General features: G+C 28.1%; 3 protein-coding genes across 10 annotated transcripts; 1 reads left to right on the forward strand and 2 right to left on the reverse strand.

Moving 5' to 3' along the window:
- Positions 1–3,254: 3,254 nt before the first annotated feature.
- LOC105194027 lies at positions 3,255–6,158 on the reverse strand. Its single transcript, XM_011158733.3, has 4 exons — positions 5,716–6,158; positions 5,071–5,199; positions 4,540–4,917; positions 3,255–4,178 (listed from the first exon to the last, which is right to left on the reverse strand). Exons 1-4 carry the CDS (start codon positions 5,921–5,923, stop codon positions 3,526–3,528), a joined length of 1,368 nt encoding a protein of 455 aa, XP_011157035.2. The 5' UTR covers positions 5,924–6,158; the 3' UTR covers positions 3,255–3,525.
- A 1,564-nt stretch (positions 6,159–7,722) lies between these two features.
- On the forward strand, positions 7,723–13,766 carry LOC105194026 (dehydrodolichyl diphosphate synthase complex subunit NUS1). 2 transcript variants are annotated; one of them, XM_011158732.3, is made up of 4 exons: positions 7,723–8,040; positions 9,602–9,718; positions 12,234–12,483; positions 12,579–13,766. In XM_011158732.3, the coding sequence occupies exons 1-4, from the start codon at positions 7,761–7,763 to the stop codon at positions 12,673–12,675; spliced, it is 744 nt and encodes a 247-aa protein (XP_011157034.2). In that variant the 5' UTR covers positions 7,723–7,760; the 3' UTR covers positions 12,676–13,766. The 2 variants fall into 2 exon arrangements, with proteins under 2 accessions (XP_011157034.2, XP_039309418.1); XM_039453484.1 differs by having other exon boundaries at positions 12,270–12,483.
- A 2,492-nt stretch (positions 13,767–16,258) lies between these two features.
- On the reverse strand, positions 16,259–23,402 carry LOC105194025 (interaptin). 7 transcript variants are annotated; one of them, XM_039453488.1, is made up of 18 exons: positions 22,969–23,399; positions 21,970–22,061; positions 21,656–21,845; positions 21,419–21,550; positions 21,159–21,293; positions 20,899–21,033; positions 20,639–20,773; positions 20,379–20,513; positions 20,119–20,253; positions 19,859–19,993; positions 19,599–19,733; positions 19,351–19,488; positions 19,219–19,265; positions 18,897–19,109; positions 17,578–17,722; positions 16,951–17,273; positions 16,550–16,721; positions 16,259–16,477 (listed from the first exon to the last, which is right to left on the reverse strand). In XM_039453488.1, the coding sequence occupies exons 1-18, from the start codon at positions 23,036–23,038 to the stop codon at positions 16,362–16,364; spliced, it is 2,583 nt and encodes an 860-aa protein (XP_039309422.1). In that variant the 5' UTR covers positions 23,039–23,399; the 3' UTR covers positions 16,259–16,361. The 7 variants fall into 7 exon arrangements, with proteins under 7 accessions (XP_039309422.1, XP_039309421.1, XP_039309420.1 ...); XM_039453487.1 differs by having other exon boundaries at positions 19,351–19,485; positions 21,943–22,061; XM_039453486.1 differs by having other exon boundaries at positions 21,419–21,547; positions 21,943–22,061; positions 22,969–23,398.
- Between the last annotated feature and the right edge of the window lie 2,465 nt (positions 23,403–25,867).

Below are 25,867 nucleotides of genomic sequence, written 5' to 3' on the forward strand. Positions count from 1 at the left end.
ACACAAGGGTGAATGCACTTTTATGACTCTGGAAATTGGGTCACCGTGCTACAACACGTTTTGACGTCCTTCCAAGAGTCGTGCGACCGTCGGTCCTTATTTGAATCAGAGAATCAAATCTCTTTAACTCGGGATCGGACCTCTTTTACTAGAAAAAGGCGTTCAACGAGACGGGTTAATTTAAGAAGCAAATGAAATAAATTTTAACAATTAAAATTCTTTATAAAAACTAGCATAACATATATTTAAAACTAACGTACATAATGGTATAATTATTATATATCAATAAAAGAGAAAAGAAGATTTTACATTTGATAATTTGATTTGCCGCATTTATTTATTACTAGGAATGTATTGGTTTAACGTTAATTTTTTCATTAAGTTGTAGAGATGATTAATTGTGAACGTTATATATTTGACGGTTCATGATCTAAGCATATAATTTAAATAACATTTTTTGATTATTACATCATTCCTCAAATAATTATACCTTAGAGATTATTAAACAATTGTTACCAAACATATATAAGTAAGCGTATGTATAATTATGACACATTTTCGAGGGCGATTTGGCTAAATTATTATTAATTTCATATATCGGAAAGAAACGGGATATTAACTTCTGTAATTATTCTTTAGTAATCGATTTTTAGTTAATAAAAAAAAGGGGGAGGAGAAAAGAAGAAAGAAAGAATGAATGAATGAATGGTGAATTACTATCTTTCGTGTAGCGGGAAAACTTTGTCCACTAAATAAATATTAGCAATAAGGAACCGTTTCTCTCTGGTTGTTTAGATGAAACAATATAATTAAAATTTTAAGGTTTATCCGAGAAGAGAAAAGAGTAGGAAAAATTTGTTTGAATCGGATCGAAATAATTTGATCTAATCCGAAAAAGAGAAGAAGTAAAAAAGGAACTCTTTAGAATCGAATTGAATAAATTCAATTCAATCCGGATAGAAAGAGAAATAGAAACAGAAATTCTTAAGAATCGAATTAAAATTTTATAAATTTAATTCAATCCGGATAAGAGGAGAAATAGAAATAGAAACTCTTATGAATCAAATTAAAATATTATAAATTTAATTCAATCCGAGTAAGAAGAGAAATAGAAGTAAAAACTCTTAAGAATCAATTTGAAATATTATAAATTCAATTCAATTAGGATAAGAGAAGAAATAAGAAAGAAAATAGTAAAGGAAATGGGCTGAGGGAAAGGGTACTAATTCGTGTTATTTATAATTCCTCCCATAACTAATATATGGGAGGAAAATCTTTGTAAGAGAGTAAAGGTTGTTACTTATATAAGAGGATAAATGGAGGGAAGAACTTTTAGACTTACTGCTTGGAGTTTAGACTTACTGCTTGGTGATAGTGATCAACGAGTTGCTAGTTGCCCATCGTGTGAAGGATGTTTAGTGTACGTTCCGTTTCATGCATGATGCGCATGATGTATCATTTTGTCCTTGTTTAACATTTGGGGAATTACAAAGATAAAATGATGTGCCATCCGCATTATGCGTGAAACGGAATGTAGCCAAAGAATGACCCTCCTTCTTAGGAAGACTGCTTATTTATACTAGTTTTGGTCGATAACTTTTGGGGTCGTGCGAATCAATTTTATTTATTGTAAAGCCTACCCGCTCTTCTGCGAGTTTCCGTTTAATAACGCTCTTTGTTTCTAACGCTTCGCCGACCTGATCCGTGTCAGGCGTCAAGGAACGCCGTCTACTTAAGTAGGCTTCTCGATAAAAACGCAGGTGACTCATTAGTGAACTGCGGGAAATGATAATTTTTAAAGCAATTTATTGTGATGTGGGTGCTGAGTTTCTGGGAGTCAAAAAGGCTGCGTAATCGTGTTTATTGACTTTCTGACTCTAGCGTTTGGCGAGGGAGCTTATGCATATCTTTCTGTTGAACAACGGTGTATCCGCTCGAAAGAAAAGAATTGTTACTACGCAGAACGTAACACATATATTAAATATATCCATATATTATAAACATATAATAATTATATATAATTATATATATGTATATTTGTATATGAACATATATAATTATACATAAAAAATTTGTCCAAGGTATTCTAAAGGAAAAAAAATCATTTCTTGAATATATTAAATAATAATGGTACAATAACATGTAATATGTTTTTCGCAAATGTCAGAATCTGCAATTGATCATATTCATCGCTCAGGAAATAAAATTTGAGTTGAACTCGGTTTATCACAACTTATTAATTATAAAGATAACTTAAAAACAAAGTGACATATAGAGCTTCTGTTTATATAACGTTTTTGTGACAATTTCTTAAGATATTTCATTTATTACAACAAATATTATTTAATAAAATAAATAAAAATTAATAAATTAATAATTATTTTTAATCAATAATCAATTATCAATAAAAAACAGGGACATAATGTTCAAGTTTGTGTTATATTCTTCTGTTTAATTTGAGATAATTCAAATTTAACTCATTGATTTAATCGAAAATACAATATTGAAAAAGTACTTCAAACGACTTGAAACAGTTTTAAGTTTACGTCCGATTATGTTTATACCTGCTCTTGCAATTTATTATTTCTTAAACATAAGTAATAGAAAATGGAACAATTAAAATCTGATTATGTTTTAACTAAATACTTACTATTAATTTAGTAATATTAATATACTGCATGTACATATTAATTTATTAGTAAATTAGTTTTTTACTTCAGAGTTATGATTACCTTAAAAATAAGTTGTGCTTAATTGAAAGATGGAAGTATAATTCTTTTTGTGTATGCGTACGAAAAGAAGTTGATAGAAGTTTTATAACATATTTCAAAAGATTGTAAGTATTAACTTAAAATCAAAACAAGTATTTATATAGATACACCTCTTTATTAGTGTACTATATGTTAAATGTTAACACATATTGCACATGTAGCAGAAAACTGATTATTAAAGTCGAAACATATCGTCATCATTAAGGCGAAAACTAATATACTTTCTTTGAAAGTTATACAATCGTATGCAAGTAAATTTTTTGTCAAATAGAATTGGGTATGTATTTAATTTTTAAATTTAGCCAATAAATATTTAGGAGCCATATGTAAAATTTAACAAAAAAAAAATAAAAATGCTGCAATATTTTAACATTTATTTAACATAATTTAATTATTATACGTAGAAAAGTGTGTTAACATAAAAGAGTTCTTTCTTATAAATATAATAATAATTATATTCTATTTATAATATTAACATATTAATAGAATGCTTTATTAAATTTATTCAACGCATCTTTAACAATCGAAAGATATTGATATAATTATAAACAATTGCAAACGTCATAATTGAAAAATATAAATTTGAAAAATATGTATATACATGTGTATATATATACATAAATATATAAACAACTGCAAAACAAATGTTTAGTTTTTCTATGAAAAAGAAAGGGCAATAAGTTAAACCTTCTTTTGTTTCTTACAAAATTTACGCAAAGATATTCGTTTACCATCTGAACCACCAATTTCAAACCTATGTTTCAAACTCGACATCTGTTTCACTAGCTGCATCGTATACATTATATCTTTGTTTCTGTGCGGATTGAAACATTGGTTTTCTTTTCTGTCTTTTCGCGTTTCTTGCACTTATTTTCGTGTTGTGTTTGCCATTTTTGAGATCTTCCTGAAAAAATCTGTCTTTGGATGTATCATGTACATTGTATCTTTGTTTCAATGTGAATCGAGACAGTTTCCACTTCTGCTTTTCCGTGTTTCTTTTCCTAGTCTTTCTTTTGCGTTTATCATTTTCGAAATCTTTTTCAGGAGAACTGTCTTTATGCCGTCTTGGTACCCATTTTTGTAAATCATTGTCCCAGTATTCGGAATCAGTAGAACTATTTTCATAGCGTTTTCGTACCCATTTTTGTAAAGCTTTGTCCCAATATTCAGTAATGCATCTCATTCCTGGAGGAATCGGACTTTTCTGCTTCCTAGGAACTTCAGGAAGTTTTATCTGCTCAAAAGATGTTGTTAATTCGAGTCGAGATCTTTTCCCGAGATATGTTTTAGTATATTGATCCCTGCACTGCCTATACGTCGGAGACTGCATAAAAGAATCTTCAAGTTGTTCCTGGCTCTCTTCTGACGTCCGTGATGAAATATGTATTTCCGCATTATCTTCATTATCTGCAATTTTTAACAATTGTATATATTTGAAGGATAAAATAAGAAAACGCTATATAGAATTTACATAGAATTAGAAATAAGAAGTTTATATAGAATTATGAATATTTTAATATAAATGGCAAAGTTTTGCAATCATCTATTAATATACACGTGCAGACGTGCAGATATATGTATATAGTAGATGACAGATGATAAAAATTAAAATGAGCAATGTTTAAATTCAAATACTAATAAGACAAGCATCATTAAGCAAATATTAAAATAAAATTTGAAAAAAAATTATTAGGTAATTATTGATTAATTGACAGACAACCTCGATAATTATTTCTATTAAAAATTCTATTTTACCCAAGATACACACGGATTATTATTTCATCTTCATTCGAATTTTCTGGTACTTCTATCGGTAGTAAATTCACCGGAAGTAATTTATCTTGCATTATATCATTCCTTTTTGAAGTTAGATTTAATCTTCTTCTAGAGAATTCTATAATCGGTGATTCGTGCAGATTTGTATTATACATATTCGGCACATCTCGAGTTTTCTCCGGTGTACATGGATTATCGAATAGATTTATGCACTCATTGTCAGTCAGAATGGGTCCTCGTGAACCTGTTGAGAGTTCATTAATGGATTTTTCAGATCTGGTTTCCCATTCATTATCCGTATCTTCTACTTGAGCCACTTGCTTCCATTTGACGGTTTTTCTTTTGTTCTTCAACTTTCTTTTTCTTTTCTCTGTCATGTAAGGAATATATGTATATATATTAGTTTTATAATTACTAGATGTCTTTTTTATAGTTTAATATACTTTAACGTTCAACAATTTGAAAATAAAGATGTTCCTGTAAAACATTCCATATTTTTTTAATAGTGTTAATTGACATAAACCATTTAAAGATTTGTTGGTTAACTCTTTCTGTTTGGTTCTCCATTCGCTATCAGAATCTTTCGTTATCCGTTTCGTATGTATTCCTTTCTTTTCCTTCGAGAGTGTTTTGTTTATCTGTTTCAGACGATCTAAAAAGTTTAACGGTATGTACATATTTTACAGTAATTCCATATTTTACACAATTTATTTTAAGCATTTCAAAGATTGGAGATATCTTTTTAAAAACATTTACTTTCTCTAATTTTAATTTACGTAAATTATATTTTTAATTATATAATTTATTATTATAATAGTGTGTTTAAAAAGAGACTATTTAACTTCCCAAGTAAACAATATTAAAAAAAATATATTTTTAACATACGAAAAACATTTTAAAAGTAATATTTAATTTTATTTTAAAAAATCATTTATTTTAATAAAAGAATAGCTTTTAACGCTTTTAAAAATGTTTTAAAAATATTTTTAAAAATATTGCTGCTTGGGTTAAGTAGAAGTATTAATTAAAATACAAAAATTAATTAATTATTTTTGTTATACAAAGCTTTTAATTACAGATTTATTAATTATTTAATTTCTATTAAAAAAAAATTTATTTATAATAAAAAAACCTGCAAAAATATAATTATGCATATACAATTTCTTACCTTTATTGAAGAAAGCTCTCATATGTTGAGCTTCACTTGAAGAAGGAGATGAGCTGATGGTAGATAAGGATAAGTGAAATTGCTTTGAGACTGCATTTTGTTTGATTGGTGTGCTTGCGTATACAGTAGCTATAGTAGCACGTTTACGGCGTTTATCACTTTTATTTTGATCAGATGTGTTACTTGTTTGTGACATATTACTAATCATTAAACATTAATAATCAATTTATTGAAACATTTAAAAGATTTTCACAATTAATATTTTTGACTGCGATATTTGCGTTTGATCGATGATCCATTCAGCGGGCGTGTGCTGTGTGCGTGAGAATCGCCAGACAATTTTGCTCAAGGTTTGTTTACAAAATCGCGTCCCCAATCTCCATCCTCATATATTATACGAAATAAGCGTACTGTGACTATCAACATATAAGATAGACTCGATATTTACTCATCCGAAAACTGGTTTCGGCAGAAGTGGCAAGATATTGAATGCTGTTCTTTTCTGCCTTTTTCTCTGCGCGCGCATTTTAACATGATAACTAATTGAAGAATCAGAAGAAGAAGAAGAAGAAGACTTTCTTAATATTTTATCTCTCACACTGTTCTGCCAGTGACACACTGGACACACATATGTAGGGGACAGGGGATAAGATGACGATTTATTAATTTCCAAGTTAATAACAAATCACGAATCGACGCTTAATTTATAAGAGACTTTGATTTAAATGATAATAAATAATATGGTAGTTTGATTTCAATATGTCTACAAGGGTGGATAATATATAATCCACATCTTTTTGTCTAGATTGTGATCTAAAATTCATGTCATACAGCGATATCATTAGGTTAGCTACTTGGCCTATTTGAATTCGTTTAATGTATATTAATTTAATCCAAGTTTAGTCCATTGCATCCTAAAATGGACGTTTTCAAAAAATTCAAGACGGTAACACTGGGTGTTTTTAAAACATTTTTAGGATATCTATGGGTCTAATCTGAATGTTTTTAATATGTCCAAAACGGACAAGCAATCCAAGCAGTCGCCACGGATTTCGTAATAATTTTAATCGTTTTGAAAGACTGTCGCAGATATCGTTGGACAAGCTCATTAATAACACGCAGAGGCGGCGACTTTAGCGTAATAGGTATGGAGTACTCCACAACTAAAATTTTTCCAGGTGTGGAATTCCACACTTGGAATCCCGAAGAACAAAATTAAAATTAAATAAATTTTTATCTAAATTATATACAGAATAATTATTAATGGTTGTACCTACCTGTAGTTCCAAATCGGACCGGAAAAAGCATTTTTACATTTTCTGTTATAGTTCAACACAGATGAGAGATACATCAAAATGATCTGAAGCAAAAATGAAGGAAATTAAATTATCTTTCCATTGGCACTTTCAATTTTACGTTCGGACTTTATTTGCACCTTATACTCTCTAAAATCTTTGGAGTGGAATCCCACTCTAAAAGTGTGAAAATCCTGCCAGTCTTGATAAAAAGTGGCAGAATTTTCACACTTTTAGAGTGGAATTCCACTCTTTTAGATGAAATTCCACTCCAAAAAATTTAGAGAGTAGAGAGCAACAACTGCAGCTAAGTCCGATTTACCGTTTTTTTTTTCATGGGGAAATTCTCATGAATATCTCCCCTCCCGGGGCGAAGGGGAAGGTTATGCTGGACACTAACCGGCTAAAACCCCATTGTGATCCTGCCTATGAGGGGACGTGAGGGGCGCACCGGAATCGTAAGCATTTCAACCAATGGGCGCCTTTCGAGGTCGATTTACTACACTCTCCCTTATATATTTTAAAGTATGTATTCAGTGCCCCCCCCCTCGCTACTCCATACTTTTTTTTACATAAAGAAATCTGTTGTAGAATCCTCTCAATCCCCCTGCTCTCCCGAGGGGGAACAGCATGGACCCCGTCCTATTTTGTGAGACCAGCGCGCAACGATCTCTTTACCGTTACTCCACACCTGGCAGATTCGTAAGTCGCCGTCCCTGTTAATACACGCAGTCGCACGCCAACAGCAACATGAAGCAAACGTTATTAATTCTCGCACATCTCTTACGCAGATTATATTTCGCAATTTGCAATGTATCCATTGTGGTATATCGATGGTTCACAAAGTTTTGGTACAGAACGACGGAGTTTGACGTGCTTGTCCGCACGCTTGCGAAAATCAACAACATGCCTGAGCACCTGATGATTGTACTCGGATCTGTGAACGACGAGTCCGTCCTGGACTGTGTGCGTATAATTCGATGGTGCATTACACTTAATATACGTTACATCAGCTTCTTTGATTATTATGGTAAAAAACCTTTTTGACATTGGTATTATATATCCATGTGTGTGTGTGTGTGTGTGTGTGCATTTTATGCATTTACATTAAGAAAATTTAAAGCATTATTTGTCATGCAAATTTATTGTGTGCTTGTCTATCATGTAAAAACTGATAATCGCGAAATGTTATATCACATTTCGGCTCTTCATCAAATGCAATATCTTGGAGCACATATACTTTGAAATTGTGAAGTAATCGTTTTGTATTGTAAATTTTTAAATTGAAATGCATTATTTCATATCCCTGCAAACACCAAGATTAAAATCAGATCATAAAAATGCGATTTCACGTACTTCTCGAACTGATCATTATTTCATCCTTATTGGTTGTCAAATGTTAAACAAAGATAAATGATGCTGAACAAAGCATCAAAGCAAATGCAGCTCTGTTGAATCTATTAATAAGCAACACCCAATTGTTACGTTTTATTAAAATTAACTTTCTATTATTTCTGTGTGCGTGCGTGCGCACGCGCATTTTTCCTTGCTATTGTGTCATTATTAATTCGTTGCTGATGTCAAATCTTTCTTGTTGTTTTTTTCTTAATTTTATTCTTTGCCATTATGATAAAATACCTAAGCTTCTATGCAATGCACGACGATGCATTGCTCTGATAAACATTTTTTCTTGGAATTTTTTACAGAGTAAATTAGTTAGAGAATTAATTTGCCAAAATTTTATTTCTATATTTTCAGAATGTGTCACAATTCCTATATAACTTTTTTTAATAACTGTTTAGAAAATTTCTCAAATTTTTTATACAAATTAAAGAAAATGCTGAGAAAGTTTACATTCTTTCTAATATATGTAAATTCTGAAATATTTTAACAGTTTTCATTCTATAATTTTTGAAAAGGAACTTATAACATCTAAAGAAATTTAAAATATAAAAAATTATTAAAAATACTGTAAAATATAAGAATTTTTCATTAAAAACGTAAAAGGTTACAAAACAAAATTTTTATTATGCATAATTGTCCTTTATTTTAAATGCACATGTAAATAAGTTGCTAATTAACGCTTCACATTAATATCTTGGTTTTGTATAATAGTAGTTTTTAATTACTTTTAAGATTATATCAATTCAATTTTATATAATTATAAATGATAAAATGAGAAAATCAATATATTTATGTATATTTTAATATATTGAGCTCATTTTATTACATGTACTAATAGTATTTTTGTACAATCAAATAATAATTTAAGTTAGTTACACTAATTTAAGAAATATAGTTTATATTACAATCAAATAATAATTTAATTTGGTTATACTAATTTTGCGTATAGTTATACATGTAGTTTAATAAACATAGTTATGTTATATTTGAAGTTATAAACGTCAATTATATTTTATAAAGCAAAATAAGAAACATAATTTATATTAGAAAAAAAATTTAGTACATAATTGCAAACAGAAAATTTACAAAAATATTTAGTGCACAATTATATAATTTGCTATATTTTTCAATTAAAAAAATATGAACAATTATTGTGCAAATTAAAATTTTTCTCATTTTTTTTTCAGGTTTCTTTAATAAAATTAATCTTAAAGAAGAATTTGCAAGGAAACAGCCTGATCTAATAGAGCATATTATTTGGTATCCTTCTACAAAGGCACAACTCAGTCAAAACAAAATAATTGGTAGAATATACGTTTTCCATTTTTCAATATTCTAATTATTTTCAAGAAAAAATTAAAGGCCTTCAAATTTAATAATGCAAACATGCATTTTCTCATCATGTGCGCAGTTCCTACACATAAAGCGTACTGCTCACGTTATAGTATACGAGTATTATAGTATAATTATATTTGCAGATATTTTGTGTTTTTTCAAAAATTATTTATTTATTCATGAATATCTATTTTGTCCCCTTCAAAGTAATCCCCATGAGATATTATACACTTGTGCCAACGGTTTTTCCAATCTTCGAAGCACTTCAAAAAATCATTTTTTTTTATCTTGTTCAGCTCCTCCTTCGATGCCGTCTTTATCTCGTCAAGCGTAGCGTAACGTCGTCCTTTCATGGGCCTCTTCAGTTTAGGGAACAAGAAAAAGTCACAGGGGGCCAGATCTGGGGAATACGGTGGCTGCGGCATCATTAGTGTGTTGTTTTTGGCCAAAAAGTCGCGCACAAGCAACGATGTGTGAGCAGGGGCGTTTGGTACGAATTTCGCGGCGACCCGTCTCATGCCCAAATCATTGATAAAAATCGAATGGCACGAGCCAATCGATATGTTTAGGTCCTCAGCAACTTCTCTAACGGTGATTCGACGATTGGCCAATACCATTTTCTCCACTTCATTAATTTTTTCGTCTGTTGTTGAAGTGCTCGGGCGTCCGGCACGCTCTTCGTCGTTCACATCTTCTCGGCCTTCTGAGAACATTTTGTACCACCGATAAACGTTGCTTCGGTCCAAGGTAGCTTCTCCGTATGCCACAGTCAACATTCGGAATGCATCCGCGCACTTAATTTCGTTTTTCACACAAAATTTGATACAGGTTCTTTGATCCATTTTTTTGAATAGATAAAAATCGAAGACGATCCAAAACACGTGCAAGCAAAGCAGCTGTCAACAATTAAGTGAACATTCAAAATGGCCGAGCTTGTCGGCATAAGTGAGAGACATGAGTACCAACATAACGCCACAAAAAGATCGAAATTCGAATATACGTAACCCGCAAAAATTCAAAATTCGCGATACTTTTTGAACACACCTCGTATTATAGTATAATTATATTTGCAGATAAACTAATTATTATTAAAATGATAATTTTCTTATCTTTTTTCCTCTATTCATGATATTTTTATAAAATTTTCTAGAGCCCTTCAACTTTCGAGAAACTTCCGTTTTTTTTTTTTTTTTTTTCCATTGGGTGAAATAACTTTTAATTACAAGATTACAAGCACAGGAACGGCATATGTAATTGTAAAATTGGAAGTTATTTTACCTGATGCGATCCGAACGATTACAAAATTTTTTTTACGAATATGTATCACTGAGAAATGTTAAGAGAGTAGCCAAAACGGACGATGTAAATAAAAATGAAATAAATATAATAAATATTAAAAATATTTTAGCACAATAATTACGCGTTTTAACTCTTGTTTGTCCTGTATATGTCAAAAAATAAGTGAAATTTTCGAGAATTCTTTAAAGAATATTAATTTATTTTTTAATTTATGCTGACTGATACAATATGTGTCAGAGATCTTCTTTAACTTTTTTTTCCGAAATGTTAATCCTATTTTTTGCGTAACTCAATAATATTATAAGTTTAATTTTGTAACATTAAGAGTTTTATTGTCTTTTTCAATATAGAATTAATTGATGTAAACGAAAATTCAATTAAAATGCACTTTGTGAATATGTTGGAATCAATGTGGAAATAGATTTGAAATTGATTTGCACACACATCAAGAATAATTATTTGAAGAATGTATCTATAGAAAATATTATTTAAAATAAATATTTTGTGTAGGAAATATAAAAAAAGCATTTAATATTTAATGTTTAAGATTTATATTTCCTTAAAATAAGATTTTTACATCTAAATAGTTCTTCTATTTTTTATTGTTTGTTCACTACTTTCTATTTTTTTTAAATAGATAATAATAAACTTACTTATCCATGACATATTGAAATATAAAACAAATATTTTATTTCAAATAAATGTAATTGTTTGTTGTGTAAAAAAATTATAATTACATGTAACAATATATGAAAAATTTTTTCTCGGGCAATAGAAAACTACGAGCGCTGCCATTTTAATAATGCTTACAAATCATTTAAGTCTATTCTGCTTGCTAGCTCACTTATGCTAGTGCAATGGGTAATAAGCAGCGTGAATGGCGTATCATAAACCCAAAGTGAAACTACCTTAGAAGGTCTAAATATTGGCAACTTTTTTCAAGTGTAGATTATTTATATTTTACACGTAAACTATCATGTTAATGTTATGCTAGTGTCGTTCATGGTTTATTATCACTACATGAAATTTAATTACTACGCTATTGGCTCTACGCTATTGGCTCTGCGAACGTTTGCGTTTATAACGTTAATAACGTCTTTTTGAATGCATTTGTAATTAAACGTCTAAGCACTAATGCCTCTCAAGAAAGTCATTGCTAATTGCGATCACATGTTTCAATTACAGGAAGCAAGCCAAAAATAAATGTATTATTACTGTCAGACGTAAATAGCCAAGGAAAAATACTGACGTTGACGCAGGCGCTGGCAGAAGATGTATCTTCAGGAAATCTCAACCCGGAAGAAATTACGGAAGAACTAATCACTGAAAAGTTACAAATAACAGAGATGCCCGATCCCGAACTCGCTTTAATATACGGTTATGTTCATTCTACACATGGTGTTCTTCCATGGCACACGAGAACAACAGAATTTTTGTGAGTTTATAAACAATTATTACAAATATCTATCAGTATCTTCTAAAAAATTTTTGTTTTTAAACTCTAACGGTTCAATATTTCTTTTTTTTTAGAATGCTGCCGATGTACGCTAATGTCTCATTGTCAGTGAAAGATTTCACATGTTTATTAGAGCGTTATTGCAAATGTGAACAACGGTACGGTGAATAATATGTAATTATTCTTATTTATACAAGAGATGCTGAGTTTGATGATTATTTTACATACGCTACAAATACAAAAGTCGAGTTTTGCACACAGAGGAAAAAATTTGTTAATTTGATTAAATTTTTTTAGTTTATAAGTCTAAGTATTTTATACATTTAAATTAAGTATTTAAATATTTGAATTAAAATTTAATTAAGTAAAAAAATTTAGTCATGTTAACAATTATTTTTCTCAATATAATTATAAAAAGTATCATGATAAAGAGATAAGTACAGGACAAAAAAGAAAGTACAGGACAGACTTCAAAGAAAAATAGTGCAGTTTCGATTAATCCTTTTCATTTCAAAATTCGCTGTTGAATTTTACAACAAAAATTTAAACGAGATTATTATACACTTATAATGTATTCGTATTACGTAACAACCTATGTGAAAAAGAAATTCTTCGTATTCTTATATATATATTTTTACACAGGCATAGAATTTGTTTTACGTAGTAGTAAATACAATTTTTCTGCATAATCTACATTAATGTTATAAATATGTATTTTGAAAGATAAGTTATAATAGCGATTAATATTGCAATAATAATAGAAAAGTAAACATTTACGAATATCTTACATAGTTCTATAAAATGATCAAGTACAATTTCGACGATTTTCCTAGTTCTTGATATCTAGCGCTTGTTCCAACTCTGCCCGTTTTTGGTGTACTTTCGTGTAAAAATAACGTAGAACATATGACCTCCTGTGTCTAGGTCTAATAATAAAATTCAGTTTTCCGTTTCTTTTCCGGGTTGCTAACGACCCTAGTCAGAAATAGTTCCTCGAAGCGATGTCGTTTCGATGTCGAAAATGCAAGTCAAAAATTTTCGAAATTTTTATTAATTTCGATGGATTTTTGACTCCAACTTCGAGTAATTTTCGATTTCATTCGACATCGAAACGATATCATTTCGAGGAGCTATTTTGATATTTTCCGAGAACATCCCGTCAAACACGAAAAAATAATTAATTTTTTCTTTTTAAAGAATTATTTCTGATTAGGTAAAATAATGGAAAAATCGAGATCGTTTCGATATTGGTTCAAGTTAAGGTTAAAAGTATTTTTTTTTATTTTTGTGTATTTAAATTAATAACACTTTTTGATTAAATTTATTTTTTCAAAAATTGCTTTATTTTTATTGCTTTATTAAAAATCGATTATTTAAGTAAAATTCTAATCAGAGTACATATGCTTTAGTTAATTTGATCAAACACAGAAGGTATTTCATGCTACAACAATTCTATTTCAAAATAAACATCGGAAGAAAAATATATAGTTTATAAACGTATGTAATAACTTTGGTATACAAAAAAGATAAAACTAGAAAAATCGATTTGAGAAGAAAGACATTAGCTCTATTGATAAAAAATTTTCTGAGATATACTTTTTATACGTATTACAGAACATTTTTCAAAAATATTAAGTAATTAAGTTTTTCTTTAAATTTTTCATGCATGCATAAATTCTGAAATATTCTAATATTCTATAAAAGAACTGAGAAATTTTCTAAAAACTATAAAATATTACAAAAATTTTGAAAAATTCTGGACATGACTAAAAAATATCTAAAAATTTTGAAAATTATATTTAAAAATCTGAGACAAATTTATATACTCTGATGACAACTTTTCTTGGAATTTTTCTGATTTTCTGTATAACATATTTTTTAGACTAATTCTCAGATTTTTTAATGTAAACTTTAGAATATTTAAAAATACACATATATGAAAAATTTAGAGAAAAAATATGGATTTCTCAATATTTTTAAAGTGTTCCAATTTATATAAAAATTCTGAAAAAAATTTCAGATAACTTACAAAAATAAAATTATTGTTCAAATCGATGTCGAATGACGTCGATTCTATAAATCATTACATGCGAAAATCATTCTACTTTTCTTTCATGTAATAAAAAATAAAAATGAACGATGAAAAAGTAGAAATGCAATTAGTTAATTTTCTTTTTGCATTATCGCATCGTCGAATCAATGTCGAATCGATATCGATTCAATCTTAAACAAATTTTTTCAGAATATAAGATTATTTATTACATATACATTCCAAAAATATTAAAAAATGTATGAAACTTCTATTATACTCTTTACATACGCAACTTTTGGTTACTCGAAAATGTTATAATTTCGACGTAAGTTTTGAATCGATCTTAACGATGTCAAAACGACATCGTTTCGAGGAACTATTTCTGACTGGGACGTTTCGATCGATCTTTAAATCTCTAATCTCTAAGAGAAGAATCCATTTGTTGATAAACTGTTGCGGATTCTTGGCAAAACTTAAGAAAAACTCGCGATCGGTTTTCAGTGGTTTAATCATCTCGATGATTTCCTAAATTTTATTGTCCAGATTCTGAATCTCTTGCTGGCTCGCTATTAACAAGAAATTGTTTATTTACATCTTTAATGTATCGTCCACTTTCATGTCTATGTCGTAAGACACGCAGTCTGCTTCGTTTCAGTACCTGAACAATATAAATTTGTATATCACATATTTCTAACCAGTTTTAGTAATGTAGTTGCAACACTTCGCTTAAACCCAAAAATAATAATACAGACTTAGAGTAAAGTATTAGACACCTATTTTTTCATTTAACTATAATTCTTATCTGTATTATTTCTTTTATTTAGAGAAATAAAGAAATATTCCACTGGTATTGTGAAAACACAAATTAAACGAGAATATCTTCATCTTCAACGGTCGTAACTAGACCTTAGTGCTTATTTATTCGTGTGATTTTTTTATACATCTTCAAATTCACCAAACTGCGAGCCAAATAGATTTTCAATCACGGCTCTAAGTGGAATTAGTAATATCATGTTTATTAAATTGAAATCAGTTTAATAACAAATAATGCTTACTTGCATGTAAGTATTAGAACCATTTTCGCCCTGAAAAAACTGTAAAAAATTTATTGCGAAAAATAATACTTCAGCCAGAGTTCGAACCTGAGACCTTCCGAATGAGACCTTCCGAATTTCCAGGTGTCTTGGCCAACTCGACGAGTAAGATATATCAAAAACTATTTATCAAACCAATTTTATTATATCAATAAATATACATATATCTCGCTTAGAAAATTTTCTGGTATTTGATTGGAATTTATTCCAATTTTTCAATAAAATAATAGATTCTGATCAAGATAACTATATGAAGAAGTGTATAATAATCGGATTAGAAGTATAATATTTCAAAAGTACAAATCTAAATAGAAAATTCTAACAATATATATAGATTCTAACAATAAATAAGAAACCCAGAGATTCTATTTTCTTTATTCAAAGTGTGCCCAATGTTTTCTCAATGTTTTCCATTTGTCTTATATTTCTCAAATATTAGATATTATGTTAAACAAAATATTTAAAAAGCTTTGAATATTTACACACAATTTATAAGTAAATATATTTAAAATGCTCATAAAATTAAACTGCTTTAATTATTTTGTTCAATCTTTGTTTGACTAAATTATAAATTTCTCTAATTAAATAATATATATTAGATGTATTTTTCTTCAAATATAAAATTACATTTACATTTATATTTTCTTTCTTATTTTTTAATTTTTTAATGTTTTAATACACGCATTATTATTTTTTTATTAAAAATATTTACTTAATTTCTTCATCGCCATTCAATCTTCCATCCAATTTCTCGCATTTGCGAATCCTACTCCTAACGCTGAATGAAAAACTTTTTTTGTTATTTTCGGGTTATCTTCAACGTTCATATGCGTGCCTATTACAATATCTAAAAATGTACAAGAATTTATACAGTAAGCTATGAAATATATACAATAAATTATAATGCATTATTGTGTACCTTTTATTTTTTTGTACGCGTTAGTTGATTTAAAAATTTGTTTTTCTCCTGACTGCTTTAGAACCGTAAATTGTAACGCTAAATTTTTCTTAAACATTCTTTTTAATATAGTATGTACACTTTTTACAGGATTATTTGTCGATCGATCCAAGCTACTTCTTACAAATCTTATCTATGAAATACACAAAAAAAATTTTATAGTTAGGGTTTTACCATTTTGCAAGTAACTACGTAAAATTTAAAGTTCTTAATTATTAAAAAAATAATTAAAAAAATTTTTTTTAATTAATGAAAACGATAGATGTTAAAGTAAAACTAAACATGAGTACTTTCATAACCCGAATGACCTTTACAAATATGTACCAATTTAATTTAATCACGTCTATATATTTAAAACTTACAAAGTCTTTAGAAATTTTTTTATTATTTAAAGTTTTATCAAATTTTAAAAATTCGTCCATTGATTTCATAGGCATTTTGTCTATTAATTCCATAGGCATTTTATCCATTAATATAATAGGCATTTTGTCTCTTGATTCCATAGACATTTCGTCCATTGATTTTGTAGGCATTTCTGTTTCTAATTTTTTGATTGGATTAAAAGTAACTATGTTATTACTATTTCGTAATTGCCGAATATCGTTGCGCAAGTCTTCAATATCTGTGTTTATTTGTAATAAAGTTTTTCTGTTGGCTATTAAGGCTTTAAATATAAGCTTCATATCTGAAAATAAAGTATTAATATTAAGTAAAAAATAATATTCAGTCAACATTAGTGAATAAAAGTTTAACAAAATTCAAATTAAATTATTAACTAAAAAATTTTTAGTGTATCTCATTATTAAACTGTAAAGTCGATTATATGAATGGTAGCATGTAGAAAAAATCATTTATTTTAATATATAATGTATAAAAAATTAAACAATTCTTCGCTTCTGGTATTACAATCCAATATGATTGTAGTAAATAAAGAAAATTTTAAATATGACGCTTCTCACAAAATTGTAAGCAATTTGAAACAAACTTACCATCAGGCCAAACATGCACAAAATCTGCATCAGTTTCGTTCAACAAACCAGCTTTAATATATTTTCGCCGTATACAATAATATTTTGTTAGAATTTTTCCTCTGCCTGGTAATTTGTCTTTCTTATTTTTGATATACCAAATATTCTGTATGTGTAATATAAAGTAATTAAAATAATTATAAATAAATGTAATTTAATTTTATTATAAAATATATATATATATATAAAGATTTGTATAAAAACAAGAGCAATAAAAAACTTGAACATATTATTGTTAGATTAAATTGTGATGATAAATAATAAATATAATTTAAAACATTAAAAACAAATAAAAGTTTAAGGCTCTTATAAATAAAAATTCAATCGAGCAAAGGTAAGCTCAAGAACCATGCTGGGTGTTGTGCGCCATAAATAAAAAACAAATGTCAAAATAGATAAGTAAACGTTTCGACCTTTAATCAACGGTCTTCCTCAGTACAAAATTTAAAATCAAATATGAAACTTTGCTTACAAAAACATGTAGACCAGATATGTCGGAATCGCCTTAATCTAAAAGACAATCTCGAGGACCGTGTCAAGATATCGTTTTCGGAACATGAATCTATGAGTTCCGATAACTATATCTTAGACAATACTAGTCGATACGAATGACACAACACAAAAGAAATTTGAGCTCGCCTTTCTTTGATTAAAAAAATACAATTTATATTTTTAATACAAAAATAAAATAAATAAAGAAAACAATTTTTGTTAAGTATACAGTACACTAAATTATGAATAATACATATCTATTAATTAAAAACATTGTTCTAAATTTAAAATAAAATTAAGTTTCTTTAAAAACAGATTATTAAAATATAAAGAAAAGAAGTATTATAAAAATATATTATGTAAAAGTATATAAATATGTAATCATTGTAATCTTACATAATATAAAATATAAAAGATAATTAAAGAATGTTCATCAACAGAATTTGTAATATATAGAAATTTTAATTAAAATTAAAAAAATTTATTTTTTTGTAATACTGAAGAGGTAAGATTGAAATATCTATTCATTATTAGTATATTTAATGTAGATAAATAAAGAAAAATGCAAGGAAAATAGTTTCCCAATTTCACGTAACAGCAAAAGTTTACAGAAGCAAATTAATATTATAAAATTTATTATACACGTATGTGTATATGTATGTGTGTGTGTGTATATATATATATATATATATATGCATAATATCAAATTGACTATTGATCTTAAATCTTCTTTTAATTTTGATTAAAGCTCAATGTACATATTAAAAATTTTGAGAATATAAACTTGCCTTGTTTTCAGTAGGAAATAACTTTGTTATCTGATCACTCAGAAAAGATGCTCTTTCTCTACTTATGGTATTGTTTATATCAGATGATAGTTCATTTTTGATTATTATTTTTGCTAATTTATTTCGTAGGTCATCATTTAATTGTTTTCTTTTTTTACCTAATTTTAGCAGCAATTGGCCGTTTACAGATTTCTTTAATATAGATTTTAGATCCTGGATTAATAAACAAATAAAATATATTTAATAATTATTATTCATTAAATATTATTATATTTCAAAGATATTTTATTGTATAAATAAAATAAAATAATTTATAACTTACATATTCGTTATCAGCTGTAGGTTGCCTTATATCTGTTGTAGCTTTATCTGTTAAAAATATAATTAAAAGAAGAATACGTTAATACAATTTTTAACAAAGTTTATAAGAATAAAGTAAAATTGATATTCTTACTATTATATTCTGTATTTGGAGATGTAGACGGTGAATTTGGATTACTTATAATTATATCTTCGTTATGTTGCAGTTGTTCTACAAATACTTTTGCTTGTTCTAGTTTCTCCTTTTTTGAAAGGTTGACGTTTAAATCTTCTTGATATTTGTTACAAATTGTTTGGTAAAAATATATAATTGAAAACAGAATACATTAATACAATTTTTAACAAAGTTAATAAGAATAAAGTAAAAATTGATATTCTTACTATTATATTCTGTATTTGCAGATGTCGACGGTGAACTTGAATTAATTATACTTATGTCCTCGTTATGTTGCAGCTGTTCTATAGATTTTTCTGCTTGTTTTAGTTCCTCTCTTTTTGGAAAGTTTAAGTCTAAATCTTTTAAAATTTTGTTAAAAATTGTTTGTCAAAAATTGTTTATTAAAAATATAATTAAAAACAAAATACATTAATACAAATTTTAACAAAGTTAATAGGAATAAAGTAAAAATTGATATTCTTACTATTATATTCTGTATTTGCAGATGTCGACGGTGAACTTGAATTAATTATACTTATGTCCTCGTTATGTTGCAGCTGTTCTATAGATTTTTCTGCTTGTTTTAGTTCCTCTCTTTTTGGAAGGTTTAAGTCTAAATCTTTTCAAATTTTGTTAAAAATTGTTTGTTAAAAATTGTTTATTAAAAATATAATTAAAAACAAAATACATTAATACAAATTTTAACAAAGTTAATAGGAATAAAGTAAAAATTGATATTCTTACTATTATATTCTGTATTTGCAGATGTCGACGGTGAACTTGAATTAATTATACTTATGTCCTCGTTATGTTGCAGCTGTTCTATAGATTTTTCTGCTTGTTTTAGTTCCTCTTTTTTTGGAAGGTTTAAGTCTAAATCTTTTAAAATTTTGTTAAAAATTGTTTGTTAAAAATTGTTTATTAAAAATATAATTAAAAACAAAATACGTTAATACAAATCTTAACAAAGGTAATAGGAATAAGGTAAAAATGTATATTCTTACTATTATATTCTGTATTTGCAGATGTAGACGGTAAATTTGAATTAATTATAGTTATGTCTTCGTTATGTTGCAGCTGTTCTATAGATTTTTCTGCTTGTTTTAGTTCCTCTCTTTTTGGAAGGTTTAAGTCTAAATCTTTTCAAATTTTGTTAAAAATTGTTTGTTAAAAATTGTTTATTAAAAATATAATTAAAAACAAAATACATTAATACAAATTTTAACAAAGTTAATAGGAATAAAGTAAAAATTGATATTCTTACTATTATATTCTGTATTTGCAGATGTCGACGGTGAACTTGAATTAATTATACTTATGTCCTCGTTATGTTGCAGCTGTTCTATAGATTTTTCTGCTTGTTTTAGTTCCTCTTTTTTTGGAAGGTTTAAGTCTAAATCTTTTAAAATTTTGTTAAAAATTGTTTGTTAAAAATTGTTTATTAAAAATATAATTAAAAACAAAATACGTTAATACAAATCTTAACAAAGGTAATAGGAATAAGGTAAAAATGTATATTCTTACTATTATATTCTGTATTTGCAGATGTAGACGGTAAATTTGAATTAATTATAGTTATGTCTTCGTTATGTTGCAGCTGTTCTATAGATTTTTCTGCTTGTTTTAGTTCCTCTCTTTTTGGAAAGTTTAAGTCTAAATCTTTTAAAATTTTGTTAAAAATTGTTTGTTAAAAATTGTTTATTAAAAATATAATTAAAAACAAAATACATTAATACAAATTTTAACAAAGTTAATAGGAATAAAGTAAAAATTGATATTCTTACTATTATATTCTGTATTTGCAGATGTAGACGGTAAACTTGAATTAATTATAGTTATGTCATCGTTATGTTGCAGCTGTTCTATAGATTTTTCTGCTTGTTTTAGTTCCTCTCTTTTTAGAAAGTTTAAGTCTAAATCTTTTAAAATTTTGTTAAAAATTGTTTGTTAAAAATTGTTTATTAAAAATATAATTAAAAACAAAATACGTTAATACAAATCTTAACAAAGGTAATAGGAATAAGGTAAAAATGTATATTCTTACTATTATATTCTGTATTTGCAGATGTAGACGGTAAATTTGAATTAATTATAGTTATGTCTTCGTCATGTTGCAGTTGTTCTATAAATGTTTCTGCTTGTTTTTCCCTTTTTGGAAAGTTTAAGTCTAACTCTTCTTGATGTTTATTAAAAATTGTTTGTTAAAAATATAATTGAAAAAAGAATACGTTAATACAAATTTTAAAATTAATAGAAATAAAGTAAAAATTAATATTCTTACCATTATATTCTGTACTTGCAGATGTAGACGGTACATTAACTGTAATTATGTCCTCATTATGTTGCAGCTGTCCTATAAATGTTTCTGCTTGTTTTAGTTTTTGCCTTTTTGGAAGATAGTCTAAATCTTCTTGCTGTGTAGCTTCTGGCTGTTGATTAATTAACTCGATTTTTATAGATTTTTGCGCAAACTAAAATGTTGATATAGAGAATAAATCAATTACAATTTTAAACAAAAGCTAATAATAAAACATAATAATATAAAAAAGATGTATGAAAAGTGAATACATCAGCTAAACGTTTTTTTAAATTAACTTGAAATTTTCGTCGTGGACCAATGTTAGGTATTAAAATCTTGAGATCTTCTTCAGTTAAACTATCAAATTGATCAGCTTCTACTTCTTGATCTATAAATGAGAAACATAATCCATATTACGGTATATTAGTCTATAGACAAGATATTAAAAAAGAAAAATAAAAAACAATAGAAAACGATAGAAAATGACTCACATTTGTGAATTGACAAACTAAAATTCATATTCAAAACGATAAAACTTTTATAATATTATTTTCTATTGGAAATTTCACTAATATGAATCGATAGGAAAAGATTCACATTAGTATTTATAAACCAAAATCCATGTTTAAAACGGCAAATTTTTTTCTATCCGAAATTTTGAACAAGGTAATTCTCTATTTATCATCGAACAAGTATATTACACACAGCATTCAATATTGTAACATTGTAACATCGTAATTGCTACTAGTTAGTCCATTTTACAAATGCGTAAAATCCACACCGAAAAAATTGTATTCTTAACTTAAGAATATCCCACTTAACTATAGTATGTTTTCCTCTAAAATACGCGCCAAGAGGATTTTCTTAATTTAAGAGGAAAAACCTCTAAAAAGCATATTCTTAATATAAAGAGAGACTGCGTCTGCCGTGTGTGCGAGCGCGATCCAGCGCGGCGTGAACAAATGCGTATCATCGAAAACGTGATGCACGCATAGCGCGCATATGGCGGCGACAATCATCTTTGCAAATTAAGAATATATTCTTAATTTAAGAGGAAATATTCTTAATTTAAGAGGAAATATTCTTATATCTGTTAAGAGGACATATTAAGTACATATTTCAAGAATACAATTTTTTCGGTGCAGTGAGAAATGACTTATTGAATCAATGTCAAAACAATATCATTTTGATGATTTCAACATTGAATTAATGTCGAATCTTTACAACCACTTAGAACCACATTTACGCAATTGTAGAATGGGCTTTACATATAGATAAATTATTGTAATACGTACCTACAAAATTAGCAATTATTGCTTCATTAAATCCCCAAGTCGTCAGCAGATGAATTGTTGTTTGTACCATTGTGGATATAAACACGATTAACACCAAATACCACGACACTGTTAAGAATGCGATTAAGAACACAATTTCAGAACAGAATTTTCTCTCTATCGAAGTCCTTTCCTCTCAAAAGCCGTCTGCCTACTGAATTCGGCCTTCGGCTCATCAAATCTTCTTCTAGACCTTCCCGCATTTAATCTTACTCTCTATTCGCCTGCTTTTTCCAGTCGATACGTACACATTTTATCTTTATCACGTTATGTAAGAACTCTAATTCCCCGCTACACGTTCGTGGCCGAACCCAAGAATAATCGACGAGTAAATATCCAGTTACTTTTATATCACGAATTTTTAAACAAAATAAATTGAATTTATAAACAGAAAGATTCATAGAGTGGTCAAAATTTGTGATATAAAAGTAAATATTTACAAGAAACCACTTGAATTTAATAATTTCGTAAATTACTATTTTAAAAATTGTGAGGCTATGTATGCATTATACAATAATATAGCAATTGTAAAATGTGCTTGGTGCGTAAATTTTTTGTATATGAAGAAATTTGTTTTAATATTATTTCTATAAAAAATTTATAATAAAAATTAAAAAAATAAACATAAGCAAGGCACAAAAAGTAATGTTGTAAAAAAATAAGAAAAGTACTCCTAAAAACATGTAAAACATATAAAAATTTAAAAATAATAAAAATAATAATAATAACTATTAAATAATAAACATAATAAAAACAAAAAATAGTAAAAGACAAAAGCATAAGAACAAAATGGAAATAAACACTCGCCGGTTATTCCTCAGTTCGGCAAAAAGCAAAATATAATTGTTTGTTTTCATCAGATCGCCATGATATTAGATCCGCCATTCTACATTTGCTTTCCGAAAAGATAATAGCTTTTTATCATGTCCAAAATTCCGAAATACTCTGGCAAAAATAAAGCAAGCGTAAAACTTGCTAAATTTGAACGTAGATAAAGCGTATAGAAAGTATGATGAAAACATATCGAATTCTTCACAAAGCGTAGTTTTGGACATCAGAGCGCAAGACGCTTGTGTAACGCTTGCACGAGCAAGAAAGCTCTTTAAAGAGCTTTCTATTTTCGCAAGAGTAGTGCTAATACCGTGAGCGGAAATGCAAGGAAATAAATATCCGTGCTTATCACTACAAAGGATTATTTTCACCCTTATAAACCTGCACCATTACCAATATAAAAAAAAAACATGTGACTACTATTTTTTTGATATTTTACAAATATATCAAGTTTTATTAAAATCGATGAGTGACCGAAAGATAGATTTATTTGTTAACGTAAATGGAACTCTAAGGGTGCCGTCACATGAAGCAGAATAGCGGAACGCGGAACGAGAGCGGAATCAATCACATGCGTCCCGCATTACGCAGCTTTTATTACGCAGTTTTCTAGACCTAGACCCTTTATCCCCATGGAGCGGAACGAGCGCATCGCGGAATGAACAGCAAGCCTATAAATAACCTTTAAATATTGTTTTTATCGCTTGTTGATTATTATGATGCACTTAAATATTGCACTGAATGAAATGCGTTTTTTATTGAAAATATTGATTAAATGTAGAAAAATCTGCAAAATTAGTTTTACTGTGATTTAACTTCTTTGAAATAATCACTTTTGATTGGCTGCGCAAAGTTCGTGATGCGCTCGTTCTATGGGGTTGTGGTGAGGGGGAGAGGGGGGTTAAAAACTGCGTAATGAAAACTGCATAACACGGAACGCACGTGATTAGTTCCGCTTTCGCTCCGCGTTCCGCTATTCTGCTTCATGTGACGGCACCCTTAGAGTTCACCCGTTAACAAATAAATCTATCTTTCGGTCATTCACTGATTTTAAAAGGATGCTAAAGTAACAGAACAACTTCCTCGACGTCGATCCTACAGATTATTTTTCGAGCGATACCAGGCTATCGTTCTTTGTCCATCGCATAGATCTGTCTTTGTTTTTCGATTATTTTGCCATCTGCAAAAAGACTTATTAACTACTGTTTGGTACCATACTGCTCTGTTTATGGCAGTTCAGCTTCGCTGAGCGGAATGTGCATGTCGTAAAAGCACATTAGCATATCTTTTTTGTTAGGCGTTTAGTCGTAATTTCACATGATCAGTGTTATCTGTGCATGTTTTCTGAAGTGCGCTCTATTATCATTTTGTACGTATGAGCTACACAACTTCTGTATTAAGACAAAGTTAATCTCAGGTGACTGCTATACGAGTGAATTTTTAATGATTTATTAATTTTTGTTCGATTTTCTTATAAAATTTACCAGAGCGCATCTTCTTATCACGCGTACTTCAATTCTAAAAAAAATTTTTGTGATTCTATAACGCCAATTCGAAGATATTTAATGCACTTTAAATGTCGGTAATTTATGATTCTTTAACATCCTCTTAATGAAACTTGAGACATTTGACGCCGCTACATGTGACGGCACTCTAATTACAAATTCTTATATTTCTGCAACGATGAAAGGAGCTGAAATAAAGGTGTCAGCGAATAAATTGGTTGTAATGTATATGTACAGATTTAGACCATTTTAAGCAAGAACTAATTTTTGACAAATTATTAAGAAAAAAATAATAATTAATGTTAGATAAGATTATAAATTTTATCTAAAGTTAATATGATAATCACTGAATGAATAGAGCACAATAAAGTTACTAAGCTATGCCGGGTGTACATGCAAAATTTATTAATTATTATATTATTTATACGATTCTTATTACATCAAATGCAAACGCAAACACAAACGTTTCGACTTGTAAATTATGTCATCTTTAATGCATTGACCTAGTAACGGTACGCTATCTT

The sequence above is a fragment of the Solenopsis invicta genome, chromosome 9, assembly GCF_016802725.1.
Source record: "Solenopsis invicta isolate M01_SB chromosome 9, UNIL_Sinv_3.0, whole genome shotgun sequence".
NCBI classification, from domain to species: domain Eukaryota; kingdom Metazoa; phylum Arthropoda; class Insecta; order Hymenoptera; family Formicidae; genus Solenopsis; species Solenopsis invicta.

Excerpts from the sequence above, each read along its gene's own strand:
- LOC105194026 (XM_011158732.3), top strand. The coding sequence starts at position 7,761 with ATGAAGCAAACGTTATTAATTCTCGCACATCTCTTACGCAGATTATAT. Across the intron at positions 8,041-9,601 it reads CAGCTTCTTTGATTATTATG|GTTTCTTTAATAAAATTAAT; the intron begins GTAAAAAACCTT and ends TTTTTTTTTCAG. Across the intron at positions 9,719-12,233 it reads CAGTCAAAACAAAATAATTG|GAAGCAAGCCAAAAATAAAT; the intron begins GTAGAATATACG and ends TTTCAATTACAG.
- LOC105194025 (XM_039453485.1), bottom strand. The coding sequence starts at position 23,038 with ATGGTACAAACAACAATTCATCTGCTGACGACTTGGGGATTTAATGAA. Across the intron at positions 16,722-16,950 it reads AAAAAATTTCTAAAGACTTT|ATAAGATTTGTAAGAAGTAG; the intron begins GTAAGTTTTAAA and ends TGTATTTCATAG. Across the intron at positions 16,478-16,549 it reads CGCGTACAAAAAAATAAAAG|ATATTGTAATAGGCACGCAT; the intron begins GTACACAATAAT and ends GTACATTTTTAG.
- LOC105194027 (XM_011158733.3), bottom strand. The coding sequence starts at position 5,923 with ATGATTAGTAATATGTCACAAACAAGTAACACATCTGATCAAAATAAA. Across the intron at positions 5,200-5,715 it reads GAGAGCTTTCTTCAATAAAG|ATCGTCTGAAACAGATAAAC; the intron begins GTAAGAAATTGT and ends TAAACTTTTTAG. Across the intron at positions 4,179-4,539 it reads TGAAGATGAAATAATAATCC|ATAATGAAGATAATGCGGAA; the intron begins GTGTGTATCTTG and ends TAAAAATTGCAG.